The sequence below is a fragment of the Aphelocoma coerulescens genome, chromosome 2 (assembly GCF_041296385.1).
Source record: "Aphelocoma coerulescens isolate FSJ_1873_10779 chromosome 2, UR_Acoe_1.0, whole genome shotgun sequence".
Lineage (NCBI taxonomy): Eukaryota > Metazoa > Chordata > Aves > Passeriformes > Corvidae > Aphelocoma > Aphelocoma coerulescens.
This window is the reverse complement of record NC_091015.1, coordinates 93110176-93127363: the sequence shown is the minus strand read 5'-3', so window position 1 is coordinate 93127363 and position 17188 is coordinate 93110176. Positions and strand designations below refer to the sequence as shown.

At 37.7% G+C, this 17188-nt stretch overlaps 1 protein-coding gene across 15 annotated transcripts in view; it reads right to left on the bottom strand.

Annotated features, from left to right (window-relative positions):
• Window positions 1–17188, bottom strand: part of SEMA5A (semaphorin 5A) — a 318019-nt gene that overhangs the window by 73823 nt on the left and 227008 nt on the right. For all 15 annotated transcript variants that reach the window (XM_069004052.1, XM_069004056.1, XM_069004053.1 and 12 more), the window contains 3 exons: window positions 7891–8008; window positions 2466–2647; window positions 220–363 (listed from right to left, as the gene is read on the bottom strand). In XM_069004052.1, the coding sequence (XP_068860153.1) occupies window positions 220–363; window positions 2466–2647; window positions 7891–8008 (444 nt within the window). The remainder of the gene's footprint in view (window positions 1–219; window positions 364–2465; window positions 2648–7890; window positions 8009–17188) is intronic.

Sequence of the window (17188 nt, the reverse complement as noted above, 5' to 3'; positions counted from 1 at the left end):
CTCAGGTGGCTCAGGAGGGATGAAGCTAAGCGAAAGATGAAAGATCTTCTGCAGACCCACAGCCTTGTTAATGGGAATACTGTACTGTACAGCAGTGAAGGTAAAGAGAGAGTGAAAGGAAAGGGAATGGGAAACCAAGGCAAATAAAGGAGGAAATGTCCTGTGGAATACAACTGCTCAGAGGAAATTAAAACAGACAATAGTAAAAAGATAACTCACCTCTCCTCACGATTCTGTCCCACACAGACGCGTCCTCCATGTCGAGGGGTTGGATTGCTGCAGGAACGCTGACGAACTTGAAAGCCTATTCCACAAGTGGTACTACAAGGTGACCAAGAAGTCCATGGTGTCCAGCCTCCATTTCTGGTAGAATAAAAAGCTCAGGCTCTGTCATCTGTTATACATAGCGAATGGCTGATTAGGTGTGACTGACAGCAGAATCTGTCCTATTAATACTTCTGTAGAAGTCATTAATACTGCATCGTGTTCCATTTCTTCTAGAATACTGAACCAAAATAAAGGTGCTCTGATATTCCATGTTCCATGCTTTGTAATCAGCAACTGCTAAAATTACCACCTTACACAAGAATTACAAAGATATGAAGATATTTAGTTGCTTTTGGTCACTTTGTTCTGGGTAAACTACATATACAGACTCCTGTATCAATGTTCTGAAGCTAACTTTTAATTACATATTGTTTTCAGGGAGATTAAAATGTCAAACTTTGCTACCTCATCTAAAACGAAAGTGATTAAAGCCTGGAGGAAAAGGAGACTCAGAGGACACTGTATTGCTCTCTACAACTACCTGAAAGGAGATTGTAATGAGGTGGGGGGTTGGTTTCTTCTCCCGGGGTTTTAGCAAGTGACAGGATGAGAGGAAATGGCCTCATGTTGGAGGCAGGAGAGATTTAGATTGCCTATTAGGAAAAATTCCTTCACCAAAAGTGTTGTTAAGCATTGGAGCAGGCTGTCCAGGGAAGTGGTGGAGTCACCATCCCTGGAGGTATCAAAAGACTTGCAAATGTGGTGCTTGGGGACATAGTTTAGTGCTTATTAATGGTTGAACTCAAGCTCATGTCCAGCCCAAATGACTCTATGACACTAAAGTAAGTGTTAAAAGGCATTAGTTCTCAATTTCAACAGGTTATTCTGATAAGATGTCAATACCTTGCTTGTAATGTAACAGAAAAGCTAACAGAGTTTACACGCTGTACCTTGCATTTGTGAACTTCCAGAAAGGACACTCCTATCCCTCCCTAATATACCCTAGAAAAAAATTTATCGACCTAGATATTTCATATCCTGTCCTAGTCAAAAAACAATATGCATTTCAGCTGTTATCAAAACCTTTAAATGGTGAGCTTGCAGTTTTTGTACTGGTAGAACACAAACAGAAATAAAGAAAAATAAAACTAAACTATAATGAGCTTTTGATGTTTCGTCATAAAAGCAAAAGTTAAAATAGTGCCTCACTAATTTTAGCAGTGTTAACAGAAGATGTAAAACAGTAGTGTAGTAATGCCGAAGGTAGAATGTGAATCCAGTCCCAAATGACGTTCCAAATTCCCTTCTAAACCTGCCAGCTGTTGGTTGATTGTTCAGTAACTAACAGCACACTTATCTTTTCTATATTCTCCTGACCTGATGTTATAAAATATATTGCTATATTTTTAATAATTTTCCTAAAATTTACTATTTTCACTTACAGAGATTGCAGTTACCTTGTGCAGAAATGTAATCAGTTTTAGTCACTATCATGATGTGATTGTGGTGTTTAAAAAAAAGACAAAAAGCAGAAAATAAGCAGAATGCACCAGTATATGTTTCATCTTGCAATTAAAGTATGTATAATGTATGTGTATAATATTTTAAACATGAACTTCTGAGGCAGTTCCAAATATGTAATGTTCTGAGTCTCTCTGAAATGATCTGCTCTCACTGATTTTCTCTGGGACTGGTTAAGTGCCTGAAGAAGACAAAAGAGTAGCTAAAGAGTCCCATACAGACTGATAATAGAACTTGCTATCATGCTACAACTGAAAGATACAATGAAAACATTTTTCCAGGGCAGAATGGGGGACAACAATGGTAATATGAGACCTCCAAAAAAGTAAGCCATTCTAACTTCCAGAAAAGAAAGCTGTATGAATTGCAGAACTGAGAAAAAGTATCATACTTTGGATATTATCTAACACTGATTTTTTTTTTTTCTTTCAGAGCTTTTGTTAAAATTAGCTGAGTTCAACATTATTTGGCATACAGCATTTGAAATGACTCTTTGCTCTCTGACTCACTCTCTCTGCTACAAAGTCTGAGAGAAACTTTCTAATGTCCCATTTGGCCTTTCATGCACAGAACAGGATCAGTAGATTTCAGGTGAGATTTCAAAGGGTAGGTTTTATTCTGATTATGTTAAAAACTTTTAAACCCCAAATGATAGAACCTGAAATTGTCTTGCATACCTGGAACAGTTGGCAATCTCCATGGTTGGTCCTTCACACAGCCATCCTCCACACTGAGGAGCAGGATTGTCACACACACGTGTCCTGCAGAGGCAGGAGCCAACACTGGCACCGTCAGTGTGGGTGCAAGGTTTCCACTGTGACCATGTTCCAAAATGTCCATCCACTGTCAGGTTCCTCATCTAGAAACAAGCACAACAGAAGAGCTTACCTGAGGCTTGACAGTTCCTTCACACAACCTCTTTATTCTGCTGTGCATGAAGGTTTAGCCTTCAGCCACCAACAATAAAAGCCCCCACTTTAGATACACATATTTCTGCAGAGAGATGTCTTCCAGACAGTGATCTCCCCTTTACTCCTGTAGCTGCATAGTTTCCACAACTTCTAACCAATCTGAGCCACTGGATGCCACCACCATAACAATAACAGTAATCACAGCTAACTGTTACTTTTCACAACCATGCTTGCCTACTTTTCCATTGTCTTCTGATGACAGTATTCCCTACTTCCTAAAATTTTCCTGTGAAAATGGAACCTAGATACTGACTGTAAACCCCAAGATCAAAAGGAGGAGCCAGCAGAAGATAAGTAAGAAGTGAAGAAGAAATTCTCTATGAGGATGATGAGACACTGGAACAGGTTTCCCCTGAGAAACTGTGGATACCCCAGCCCTGGAAGTGTTCAAGGCCAGGCTGGATGGGGCTCTGAGCAACCTGGTCTAGTGGGAGTTGTCCTTGCCCTTGGCAGGGAGATTCAAACTAGATGATCTTTATGTTCCCTCCAATGAAACAATTCTATGATTCTATGATACTGTAATAGTCCAGGGTAGCAAAACTGGATCAATTAAACTCAAATATCCATCTGAAAACAGTTTTTTGAAGCATACACCATATAGTACCATTTCATGAAATGTGGTTTTAAATACGGCAGTCTCTAAACATTAGAGGCTGTCAGACCATTCTCTTGTCTGAGAATGGTCTCAAGTCTTCTTCTGACTGGAAGGGTCAGACCAGTCTCATCTAGACTGGAATGTTTCCATCAAGTAGCTGTAACACATTCAATAAGAAATCTTTATTGTCCAGCTGAAACAAATGGGCTAATGGAAACTGCAGCAGCCTCCATGGCTACTGAAATTTCTAAAGAAAATGAGGGAGGACATGGAAAATTCAGCTCCCAATAAAGACAGACTTATATATTATTCTTTTATCAAGGTGTTAATCTTGACAAATCTGTGATCCCAAATAGAAATGATGGCCACTTTTTCACTTAAATGTTAAGGGATTTGCATTTTGTTTCCCATATTTGAACTTTCAGTAAAGACAACAGCACCAACAAGTGCAGGCTAAGTAGCATTTAAATTCACTCTTAGTAAGAATAAATATGTATCAGTCAAAGTCATGCATTTTTCATGAAATATGTAAGAACATAACATTTTAATATTTGCTTATATATTGAAACAGGAATTACAGCAGTAGATTGTCATAACTGATCTGAAATGGTATCTCCCTTTACTATTTTTAGTATTTTAACAGTGGTGAGAGAAGTGTACATTTCACAAATACTTTGAAGACACAACAGATTCAATTACAACAGAAGGCATGTTTGCACTGACACTCTGGATGCTGGTTGATTCTTTCCACTGTGACAAAGATACCATAATTTCACTACTAATTACAATTCTCACAATTTATTTTTCACAAATATCACTTGTCCAAGAACATCTATGTGTATATTCTGTCAGCTACAACTTGACCATATTTCATCATTTCAAAACCTGCTGACAGCTATTTATTGAAAATAACTCACCAACTTTTGCTCATGTAGAGTTTACATTGTTGGGTTTTGTAAGACAACAAGAAATACTTTTTAAGTGACAAGTAAACCCATTCTCTTATACTGCTGGTCTAACAAATATTTATAGTCATAAATTAACAATTCTATGTCCCCAATCTAATAATGTCAGAGATGTGAAAACACCTTTACTGCTTTCTGTTTCTGTGCTGCATCAAAACATCTTTATTGTTCCACCTAAAATTATAAACTAAAGCTACAGTTGTCTATGGTTACCATAATATATATTAAGTGGCAGACAAGGTATACATAAAACATAGCCAAAAGCTTGAACTCAGATAAATTGATGACATATTCTCTTTCTTCATTTTTTTTTCCTTGCTCCTGCAAAGGTCATCCCACTGGGATCTCTGCTGTTCCCCATGACTCACCTGCTCTGTCCCTCTGTGAATATCTCCCTTTCAGCAGTGATATCAAACAATTTCCTCACACGACTGCAGGAAAGCAAAATGTACCGATGAGGGGCCTTTGCAGCCCTCACCAGAATCCATGCCCACTAACCTTTCTCAACCTGACACCTCAAGGGCAAAATCACAGTCATTCAGACCATATGGCTGTACTATCCTTGCACAGCTACACTCTGCTTTCCCTCTCTATCACCCTGGTTTTGCCACCCTTTCCCTCCTGCAGATATCTTTAGACTGTTCCTCCCTCCTAATGTCCTCCAAATATCCATCTATGTCTCAAGTCTCTCTGCACCCACCTCATCCTCCTGCTTTGTGCCTCTGCACTCTGAATAAAGGTCAGTTTTTAACTCTGTCATGAGATCTTTGGTTTGAGATTACTTTTCATAGAATTTAATGAGTCTGTAGTATTTCCTGAAGCTGCTAATGAATTCAGATCCCATACTACACTTTCTCTGAGAACTGTAAAAATAAAGCCATTTCATGTTGCATAGTTTTGTTAAAAAAACAAACCATCAAACAAAAACAAATTAAAAAAAAAACCAAAACCCCCAAAAACCAAAACCAAAATCTTGAAAATTTTTCTTTTAAATTGTTTTTACTTTCCCTGTAAAATCTCAGATAATGTCAGTATATTCTTAAGTGATGGATTGAAAGTCATCCCAATGGAAAATATTTCAAAAAACAACGAACCTTTATTGCCATAAAAAAATACTGGATGAATAATAGGGATTTATGACCAACCAGATAAAGATCAAAGTAGATATATGTGCATAGCATTAATTACTGTCTATATTTATGCACAATTGCTGTACTCATGCCAACTGAAACAATAACCTAAAAATCAAACTGAAAATTAAATCAAAGCAAGGTAACCAAAATAACCACATTTTTTCAAAAGTGATCTCCAAAGTTCAGAGATGGTAACACAGATGCTCTTCTATCTCTCCTATTCACCTCTATCCTCTACCTATAAGTGCCTATAAGTATTCAGCCATATGAATAATTCTCTAGGAAATAATTTCTCAAAGGCAACTGGTAACACTTTTTATTCTGAACTAAATGATTGTATAAACAGACCTCTCTCTGATCCAGTTTTAGAAGAAACTGGCTATTCATTAATCTAAAAAAATTTCTACAATGTTAAAAGATCAGAGTAATTTTACTAAAAATTAAGATATGGGAAGCAATTGGGACCAAAAGGGGGAGAATAGGTTTCGAATATTCTGTTATCTTCTGCCTGCAACAGTGTCTTGAATGTATCTAGCCCATGTTAAGGATGCACATAGCTCAGTCCCCTACAAAATTAAATTAATTACATCTTGGCTTATATATCCTGTGAGCACAGCACCTAAAAGTGCTATTAAACAAATATTTGAGTACCTCATTAAGCAAAATTGTAATCAATTTCAGTTTGCCAGAAGACAGTGTTACTTTAGAGGAAAGTTTCTATGAAGTTTTCCAGTCTGTTCAGTAATGTGTTACTTGGTGTATAAGGCTTTAAAATAGTAAAGGGGTAAACCAACAGTTTTCAATTTAAATAGATAATTCTAGAATCTTCCTTATATTACACAATCTCAATCTGCTCAAGGACAAAATTTCTTTGGAGGTTCACTAAGTCTTTGAATCTCAGATCAGCAGTGTAAGTCTCACAGCTATGGTTGACTTTCTAAGCCAGCCTTAGGTGCTCCTCTGCTTTGACTAGACTGCCATACCCTACGCACATGTCACATCATAGATACTAAATAACTGTTTTTCCAGTTGAATGGAACAGAATGGAATTACTCTTTATAAATTATTCCTCCCTCTACCCCATCTTGGCCTCATGTTCAGTATCTACAAAAGAAAATACGGCCTAGTGCCACAATCCAAAGACTGAGCACAGCAGGCTGACTGCCCATGCAAATGTCAACAAAATAAGGCATTTCAGTAATCATGGTATTTCCCCCAAAGCTGCCCCTGATTTCAGCTCAAATGCTAATGCAGATGAATCCAACAGAAGCCTATTTTATTAGTCCTCTATGTGAGAAGATGGATGCAAAGGACAGGAATGGACATAAACATTTTTTTTAAAGTTTTAAAAACTTGAAAGAATGTTTAAAAAATTGCTTTTTAATGTCAAACACAGTCAGAACACAGGAGCACATTCTCAAGGCCCTCAGAATCAGTGTAGTGTTTGCATCTATGAGGCTGCTGCAACACATGTAGAGAGCCAAAGTCAAAGCTGGAAGAACTTCATACTGATTTTGCACATCTCTAGTTCACTAAACAAAGCCCAGCTTAAGGGAGAGAAGTACCATCAAGATATTAAATGGCGCTTGTTAAACACATGGAGATTAGAATATGAATGCCATATGAGCACAAGTTAATAGATGTATGTGCCCCACTGGTGAGTGGGGACAAGATCAAGAAGTTCTTACTAGGAATGAAAGCAGAATTGAGTTGGAAATGCTCCCTCTTCATGGGCAAAAGGACAAAGCAGCAACAATCTCCAAAAAAAAAAAAAGAGCTTAGTAGCACAAGAAAGGTCCTTCTTAACCTTCTTTTTGCATGCTTTGGAGTAAGGGGAAAGAATGAAAATTAAAACAACACCAGAATCACATTAAAAGGAAAGATATAAACCAATTTTGTTGCTGCTTTTTTATATTATATTACATTTATTCAGAACAATTTTTAAAGAGAAGTGTAAGCCACTGTAAATATTAACCTTGAGTTTATTGTAATTGTCACCTTTGTCATTTATCTGGGCGAGATTTAACTCATAGAATTCACCCTTCCAATTCATGGACTTTTAAAGATGTTATTTGGCTTTTTATACTAGCAATTATAATCCTAAAAGAAAAGATTATACCATTAGTGAATTAACTTTTCCAAAGCAAAATTCTGCAGAGAAAAATATGTCAGTATAACTAATCTTAGAAAACATTTTTTTTCAAGGTGGGAAAATAGACATTACAGGCAAAAAACAACCACCCTTTGAAATGTTATCATATAAGTAGTTTGATGAGAAATAGAAAAGAAACTAGGTATTCTGCTAAAATCTGATGGGAAAACCTAAGGAAAATGGCATTAAATGCAGTTTTCTGAGCTTGAAAAATCTATGCCAGCTCATTTTCATGAAATTCACATGGAATCAAAGGTTTTGGGGAGACGAATGCATTTGGACTTACTGGACACACGGTAATGCTTTGCTCCCATTGACTCATGCTCAGACTTTCTTCCAGCGTTGTGCATTTCTTCATCACCATGTCCCAGCCACAATAAGGGTCTTGAGATCCAATGCATGCACTGTGGATGAAAACCAATCAGGTAACTGGGACATTTATCTTCATTTGCACTGACCAAATATCTCTAAATAACTATGTAGCATCTCTTCGTATTTCATAGGCAGATAGTGAAATTGATCCCTGTTGTGGTATGGCACAGACAAAATGACAAAAAAAGAGGAAAAATGAATTTGAATGCCTACACAAAGCTAGGATTTCTTTTAAGTGCATAGTTGAATTTCTGTCTGCATACATGATATGTTGTCTAGACTGATTGTTGCACTTAATTACTAGAGAATTACAGAAATTCATAAAAAAGGTATATTGTCTGCTCCAAGTAAAAATTTCAGGAGTTACAGTTCTTAGTCTTTTCTGTCAGTTTTGGAATTATAGGTATCATCTTTTTCAGAAATCAGACAACAATGTTTGCTCTTTGAAAAATAATTAGAAAACCTTCTGATCTATTTTCTGCACCTGTATAAAACCTCTGGAAGTTCAAAGCAGCACTGGTGGCTGCCATCACACCTCTTACATATCACATGCTGCCCTCATCATTCTCTCTTAGTGGCACATGAGTGGGGAAAGAAAAGGATTAGAGAGAAGGATGGTAGTCCAGTTTCATACAGACTCTGAAAGACCCACTGCACAAAACTAGAAGTTCATTTCTCTAACAGATAGCAGGTTTCTCTTGCTAAGGTCAAACATTAACAGTCCAGGCAATAGGTTTCCAGCTTCATAGCTAAAGATCCATAAGAAAGGAGGTGGAACTCCCATTATAGTGAAGCATGATATAATTGGTTTAACACTTGTAAGAATAGCTATAAATTACACATAAAAATAATGCATTCAAACACTTTGTTTAGATTGTAAAAAATGTTAGACGGATCATTTTTGTTCAACTCAAATCCATGGGCATTATCCTTCTCTCTTTAATTATCTGTTCCCATCACATCTGTTGACTGAAGGGCCACAGAGATGATTAAGCAGTGAGGAGAGGCTGAGAGAGCTGGGAGAACTGTTTAGCCTAGAGAAGAGAAGGCTCAGAGAGGATCTCATCAATATGTACAAAACTCTGAATGGAGCATGCAAAGAAAAGGATCCAGGGTCTTCAGTTGTGCCAAGAGACAGGACCAGAGACAGTGGGCACAAACTGAAACACAGGAGGTTTCAACACCAGGAGACACTGTTGCAGTAAGGGTGACTGAGCATTGGCACAGATAGCCCAGAGAGCTTCCAGAGTCTCCTTCCTTGGAGATATTCAAAAGCCATCCACACATGGCTCTGGACAATTGGTTCTGGGAGGTCCAGCTTGAGCGAGAGATTGGAGCAGATGACTATTAAAGACCCATGCCAACCTCAAATGTTCTGTGATTCTGTCCTCACTAAATGTGTTTTGCTGATAATTCCATTTATCCCTGGCATTCCTCATGTACTTCCATGTTAACACCTGACCAAATGCAGACTTATTAATTCCCTAGTAGGCTATTTGCTAATACCATCACAGAGGATTCTTAGCCCTTATAAATTTCACAGAATTCATTTCCACATTACACTTGGCAATGTGGATTGCCAGTATGATGCTGGAGCATAGCTCTCATCTGCAAAATGGGCACAATGTAAGAGGCATAACATTCAAAACTCCATGGGTACCCCTAATCAGGATTCCAGTCCAAAGATAAAGCTTTTGGTTTAGAAAATTCACTCTTCAGAAGAGAGTTCCCACTGATGCTTCTGGCAGCTGTGAGCACTTTTGGAACTCAGGCTACACATGTTTCCATTTAATTATCTATAAAGTAAGAAGGAACATTAATGCAAATTAAGGAAGATTTTAAGTGTCTTGCAGTGTTTGCAAGACATGATGTCCAGTATTCTCCTTCCGAGTAACTCTGATAAAGCATGTGTTTTATGAGAAAAGAGTAAAAAAACAAATTAAAGGCTGACATAATGCACAACTGGCAATGTCAGCAGTGATAACATTGAAATGAGAACTTACGCCTCAAAGCTGAAGTGTTCGCTTTTCTAACTTCAAAGTGTTCATACTTATAATGCAGTTATGATGCTTTAGAAACTTTTTATTAAAAACAAAAATATTTCAAAGCCAGTATCCCTTCACTTAGAACCATACTCACTCTTTTGGGGGAGTAAGCTGATCCTTCTCCCACTCTGCTCTTAGACCCCATTTCCTCTTTTGCTTTTGTTCTCACTTTACCTTCCATTCAAGCAAATCAAAATGGCTTGCACCTTTCATTACGTGTTACTCAGAAGTTTCAAGCAAGGTGCTAGAAACACATTTTGACTGTCCTTACAATTTTATGGTATCAGAACAGATCCTAGTTTCATGGAAAAAAAAGTTCTTCTACTGCTAGGACAAAGCATGTTTGATCACTCTGTGAACACTGAATGGGGTTCAGTAGCTGACCAGGTCTGGAGTGCTCTATGGAAAGGTAAAATGAGGTGAATCTTTTCATAATTTGTTAAGAAGATCCATTGACCAAGTGAAAACTATGATTTTAAGAAGTTATTAACTCAGCTAACCTCATGCAGATGACAAGAGGATAACTTCAACCACAAATCAGAGGCATTACCGTTCTTCAATAATTTTTCTCTTTACACTACAATACAGAAATTAGTCCTCTAGGCATATGTACTATTCCAAACAAAGCAACAAGAAATTTTGTCAGAGAAATATTCTTCACATGAGAAACTCTAGTTTTGCTGGGGTTTTTTTACTAACATGCTAATTCAATGTCCCAGTCATTATTACATCTAAGTCTCATATTGTAAAAAGTTTAATTTTTTATATCTTATATTCAGACAGAAAAAAAAAAACCAAACCACTACTAAACTGCAGTTCAGTATCATCAACCTCTTTCAGTTTACCATGTCAGACATATTCATGAAATGTGGCAGGACCTGGCTTAAATAGCTGCCCTGTTCTCAGGTATTGGCACAACAATTCTTTTCTGTTCTTCCCCCTGCATCACATCTCAGAGGGTTTTCTTATTTATTTTTTCAGATCACCAATATCTCTGAAAAGTGGATATAATTTCTTTAAAATTAGTCAGGTAATATGAGGGTAAGTTTTTATCTGTACTGCCTAATTATGCCACCTTCTAAAACCATTTTCTTTCCTTCAAGGGATGATTCTTTTGATTTAATGTGTGAATAACAGCAGCTAATTGTTTTTATCTACTATGCCTAGATAAAGAAACAGATAACAAAAGAAGCTAACAGATAAAAAATCAGATAGAATAAAGCTTGTAAGTATGAAAATATCAGAACTTCTATTTGAAATGTGAAATTTAAAGGGACTATTCTTAACTTGCAATTATGTGTCCTTAGGAAAATTTCATACTGTTTTAACTAATTTTTAATGAATCTCTCTCCCAAGCGACAGCAGTAAGAGAAACAGCTCCAATGTGTGCATGAAATAACAAAAGAAACTATACAACATGGCTGTCAAATTTATGTCAATTTTATGTAAGTAAGGAAAGTCAAGAAGCAGATACCACTACACATCTTTATCTCCTTTTCCTCCCAAATCTCTGTCTAAATTAAAGCCATTTTAGGTGCTGCTGTTGAAAAAATTAGGTAAATAAAGGAGGTATTAGGTCTTTCATTTGACAGGGCCCTTTCAGACTGTCACACCGCAAGTAGCAGAGCTGGATAATACATTTTGTCGTCTTGTCTCTAGTATAGAGACAGGTATACTCAAGAAGTAAACCTTACATCTCAATTTCAGCAGAGAATGAATGTTTTGTTTGTTAATCCCAGCAGGCACCGGCCCACATCTCTAAGACTTCGCATGATTTGTCTCAGCACTGCTAAAACTGTCAATTTTGTGCAGGAAGGAAATTCAGGAATAAAATTAAACTGGTTAATTCGAAGACTCTTGATGCTACTTACGCATCTTAGTGGAGTCAGCACTCTCTGCAAAAACATTCAACAGCTTTCGGCTTCTCCTGACTGATTCTAATTTTGCTCTGTGTTGTCACTTCGTATTTTTTACTGAACGTAAATGATAGGTAGCAGAGTGTGTCTCCTGCAAGGCACTCATTTGGCAGTGATGGTTCAGTGTGCCTACTGACAGTGGTGCAACACCTCAGCCATGAGTTCTGACTGACTACTAACAAAACCGTAAACCCCCTCACTCTAAAGCAAGTCAGTAAAAGCAGGTCATTTCTTCAGCTATTTCATAATTATCATCAAGTAGGCCAGCAAAACTGTTCTACTTCAGTTATATTTGAGATGATTCATTGAGTCAGAAAGTAAGGCAGAATTGAATATCATTCAGAGCAAAATATATTAAAAATCCCATACAGTTTTAGACTAAAAAGAATTTATGTGTGTTCCAAAGTACAAAAAAAACCCTCCTTCAGTTTAAAAGCTGTATCATAATACCATTAATTTCAAAGAGATTTTTAAAGAGGGGGAGAATATATCCCCATATAATCAGGTATCCTCTTGAGCTCTAACATTTTATTCATACAATATATATAAGTGCAAGAGGTGCATCTTCTAAGACTGTTCAAGAAACATTTTTCTGTCTTTACCTATACACAGCATTTTGAAGAACAGTCTCCTGACCCTTTCAATAATTTCCACTGAAATATCTATGCCTGCAGAGTCCCAATTACCATTAAATGTGATTTGACACTTTGTATACCAGGAACTGAACCAGGGTCACCATCTTATTTTGCAGAAGACAGATTCATCACTGCAAATTTGAACACAAAACTGAAGCTATAAGCCTATCTCATGTTCCAAATGCACAGTTCTATCCATTTCTGAATGAATACATGAATCTGATAGCAGACAAAGGTACCTATCAGTCATACTATATCATTTCATTACTACTGGTTTTGTAGCTATATACATATATACGTGTGTGCAATGAAGAACAGGCATCCAAAGATACAGATGAATGATGCAGAAGAACATAAATGGTAGGGACACAACTTATAAAAGCCATAGCAGCTCAAACTAAGATGCATGTCAAATATTCAGAATACTGCTTAACCCTTACCTGTACTGGTAAGAAAAGTCAAATCCTTTAATCATCTCAGACACTCTGAGCGGACTACCATTGCTTCCTCTTATTTTAATTTTTGTAATATAGTCAAAATATATTTAGATACCATTCAACCTTTCAACATTTCTGAGAAAACCAGCCTTAAACCTACAAGCTCCTTCCATCAAATATGGAATCTGAAATTTATGTATAAAAGTTGTTTATAACACATAATTCACTGAATGTTGATGCTTCCAAGTGACTCTATATGAATCAAATGTGAAGGACAACTTTCAGAGCGTGTACTCCATCCTCTCGACGCCCTCCCTTCAGATATACATTGAAAATACACAATGTACATTGATTACATACATTGATAAATCACCTCTCAGTGTTCTCCTCTCAAGGCTGAACAGGTCCAACTCCCTCAGTCTCACCTCATAAAAGAGACACTCCAGTCCCTACTCATTTTTGTTGCCCTCTGCTGGACCCGCTCCAGGAGCTCCAAGTCTCTCTTGTCCTGAGGAGCCCAGAACTGCACACAGCACTCGAGACACGGCCTCACCAGAGCAGAGAGGCAGATCACCTCCCTCGACCTGCTGGCAATGCTCTTCCTAATGCACCTAAGGATTCAACTGACCTCCCTGGCCCCCAGGGCACACAGCTGGCCCATGGATAACTTGTCCACCAGGACCCCCAGGTCCTTCTCCTCAAAGCTGCTTTCCAGCAGGTCAGCCGGTACTAGTGCCTGGGGTTATTCTTCCCCAGGTGCAGGACCCTGCACTTGCCCTTGTTGAATTTCAGAAGGTTCCTCTCTGCCCATCTCTGCAACCTGTCGAGGTCCCTCTGAGGGGCTGCACAGCCCTCTGGGGTATCGGCCTCGCCTCCAGCTTTGTGTCATCAGGGAACTCGCTGAGGAGGCATCTGCCCCTTCAGCCAGGTCATTGGTGAGTAAGTTAAACAGTACTTGGCCCAGTATCGACCCTTAGGAGATACCAGCAGGCCTCCAACTAGACTGTGACACTGATCACAATCCACTGAGAGCTGGCATTCAGCTATTTCACAATCCACCTCACTACCAACTCATCCAACCCCCACTTCCTGAACTTTCCTGTAAGCACCTACAGTTACTAAGAGTAAACACACCGAACTTAGAATTCCTGGGTCTTTTAATATTTTTTAAAGCAACAAAATTAATTACATCATGACCTATGAAAACCACACTCCTGCTTTAAATTTTTCTTTGTTAGGTCCCTTTTTTGTTTAAAATAATATCCTACTAATAAAATCTGAATTGCATATATGTAGTTGAGTCCATCTGGTTTACTTACATCCTTGCAAACTAAACTGAAGATAATTTTTCAGTATATGTAATACCCAAGAAAAGAATTGCCATTTTCAATACATGCTTGTAATCTAGTCTTGAAGACAGGAGTATGATTTATCCCAGTCTGGGAAATTTATGAGGACTCTGATTCTGGAATATTACTATGGAATCACTAATTCAGATCAGTCCTCATGAGGTTCTGACATTATAATGCAGCAGCGGATTTCTCATATTTAAACTGGAATAAAGCCTGCATATTTTAAAATCAGGAAATCCACCTGAATATCCAAAAATAACTACTTTGGAATGATTATTTCCAAATAGCAATTTCAATTCCATTTGTTGGCAAGATCTTCAGGACACCTAGTAATGGTTTAGACCACATACTTGTTATTAACTTGTAGAGTATCATTATATAGGAATAATTATTTTACTGTTTAATGTTATAGAGTATTTATTATCAGAGACAGGTTCCTACTGAGTGTGAGAGTACTTCTGAGGATGCAAAATCTGCAGCTGGGGCAAAATGAAGGAATGCAAAAGTGGTTGAAATTCTTAATCCAGTAATATTGCTGGAGTTCTAGGAATGAAATAAAGTATATTGTTTTCTTCTGTTAGTTAATTCAGTACCCTTTTTAGCACTGTGCTGATAGAGTTTTCTTTTTTGTATGTACAGATTGCTTAACTGATGGCTCACAGAGGCACCAAAATAAGAATAAAGAAGTTCAAAGAGCAAAAAGTTAGTTGCAGCAGAATAGCTATAGTAACATTACTTAGCAAGACAACCTTGTGACCCAGTAGTATCTTAGGCATATATTGTAAAAAACAATACTCAAAAATTTCCAGAAGTTGGGGGTCTTTTTATGTCAGAGAAGTCACTATTTGTACAGCTTTAGGCAGATGGCACAATTTATTTACTTAGACATAACATCATAGTAAGATTAGTTTTCAAGCCTTTCAAGGCTGTGAAATACCAATCCTTGACCCTTGCTTGTTAAGATTTTAAAGAACATTGGGCTGATGTCACCTTCCATTGTCCTTTCAGAACTAATGCAGTGAAAACTCCAGTACAAAGTATAACTTTGACAAATTTGCCTCAGAAAAATTACTGCCATGCGGGGTTGCCTTTGAAGGCTACAGCTGCCAATAAAAGAAAGTTGACGGTTTCTTTGTTTCAGGGGACAGAGTCTCTACCCCCGTACTACAAATCTTTTTCCTTATTACAGATGCATAGAGCCTTCAAACTGCAGACACTGAAATTTTAGACAGTTTAATAGTTATCTTCTCATGATAAGTATTCTATTTATCTCACATTATATTTAATTAGCAGATATATTAAAGTCAGTTGGGCTTCATGCTTGGCCTACTCAACTCTGAAGAAGTACAGAGAGATGGAGAATTCACAGTGAAAACAGCTCCAGTGACTAACGTTGACGGACTTCTGTAGAAGTTTGATAAACGTGTGAATTGCAATATCCAGGTGATAATAACCTGATCAAACCTTAAGGATTTTCCCCAAGGAGAAGTGAACTGCCCTGCTGCTGTCTGCAACTTGAAGATGGCAGTGTTTTCGGGAGAACTGATTCTCCAAAGTAGTGACATGTCCCAAATGACTTTTCTCTAGATGACTCCTGAAACCAGCATGATTATGACAAACAGGGTGTTCAAAACCAGTCTGACATTGGCAGAATTCTGTATGAGATACGCTCCACCTGCCCCCCTCCATGTATTATTTGGAAACTGGCAATCAAAATAACTAGCATGTGCAACTCAGGAATGATGGAAACATTGTGGCACAATGGAAAGAAATGAGCAACCCGAACTATGGGTGTGACAACAGGTTATACCTGTGGTAAGGTCTGCTGTCACAGTAATAAAGTGCAGCAAACAGCACATAAAACACCAAAAAAAAACAACCAAAAACCAGCTCAAAAAAAATTAGTCCCCAAATATATTTTCAAAGGCCTTTGTTAACAGTGTCTATGGGAGTAGAGTCATGACCAGAGTGAGTGTGCTGAAGCAGAGGGAATGTCTGTCAGAGGCAGCAGCATGTCACAGGGTTCCACCACCACTGGAAAGTGCTGGAGGAACAGACTTATGATATGCACAGCATATTGGAGTGATTATTAAGGAGACATAATAAACTACAAATAAAAGCAATAACCATGCTTTAGAGGCTACTGTGGGAAGATGAAACAAAGGATAATGAAAAAAAATTAAAACTGACAATCTCAAGAAATTTATCTGGACACTGAGATATTAGCTCATGAAAGAGTCTGCTCAACAGAGGGACTGAAGTTGTATTGTCTGAAAGCCCAGCAATAAACCTAAACAAAGAAATTAGATAAGACTAGACACTGAGCACTCTGCCATTTACACAAAAAGACAGAGCAGGTGAGGTAGCACACCTTCAACCTTTTGGCTTTTTTAAGACTGTTAATCGTACACTAGCATGCCCTATTCCTCGATAATTACGTGAAGTAGATACTGAAGAGTACATGTCCTTGATCTGGTGAAGACTCTAGTTATCATTGATGGAATTTCAGGATGTAGCTTTGGCACAGTTATACAGCCCTAAGCATGATAAATGTGAATAAATAAAATTTAAATAATCCAAAAAACCCCCCACAATGTTTCAAGGCATTACCTTAGGTAAGGTTTACCCATCACTCTGTTTACCCATTGCTATAGTATAGAAGTAATAGTTAGCAACAATAGTTAGTAATAGTAACAGAAGAATGTGAGTATTAAAGCACCCAGCAATGCAGTGAGCAAGTTTAAGATGCTTCAATGCCTGGAGAAATGTACAACCCCAAGAAATGTCCTCATACTCTATCCACATGCAAAAAAAAAAAAAAGATCCA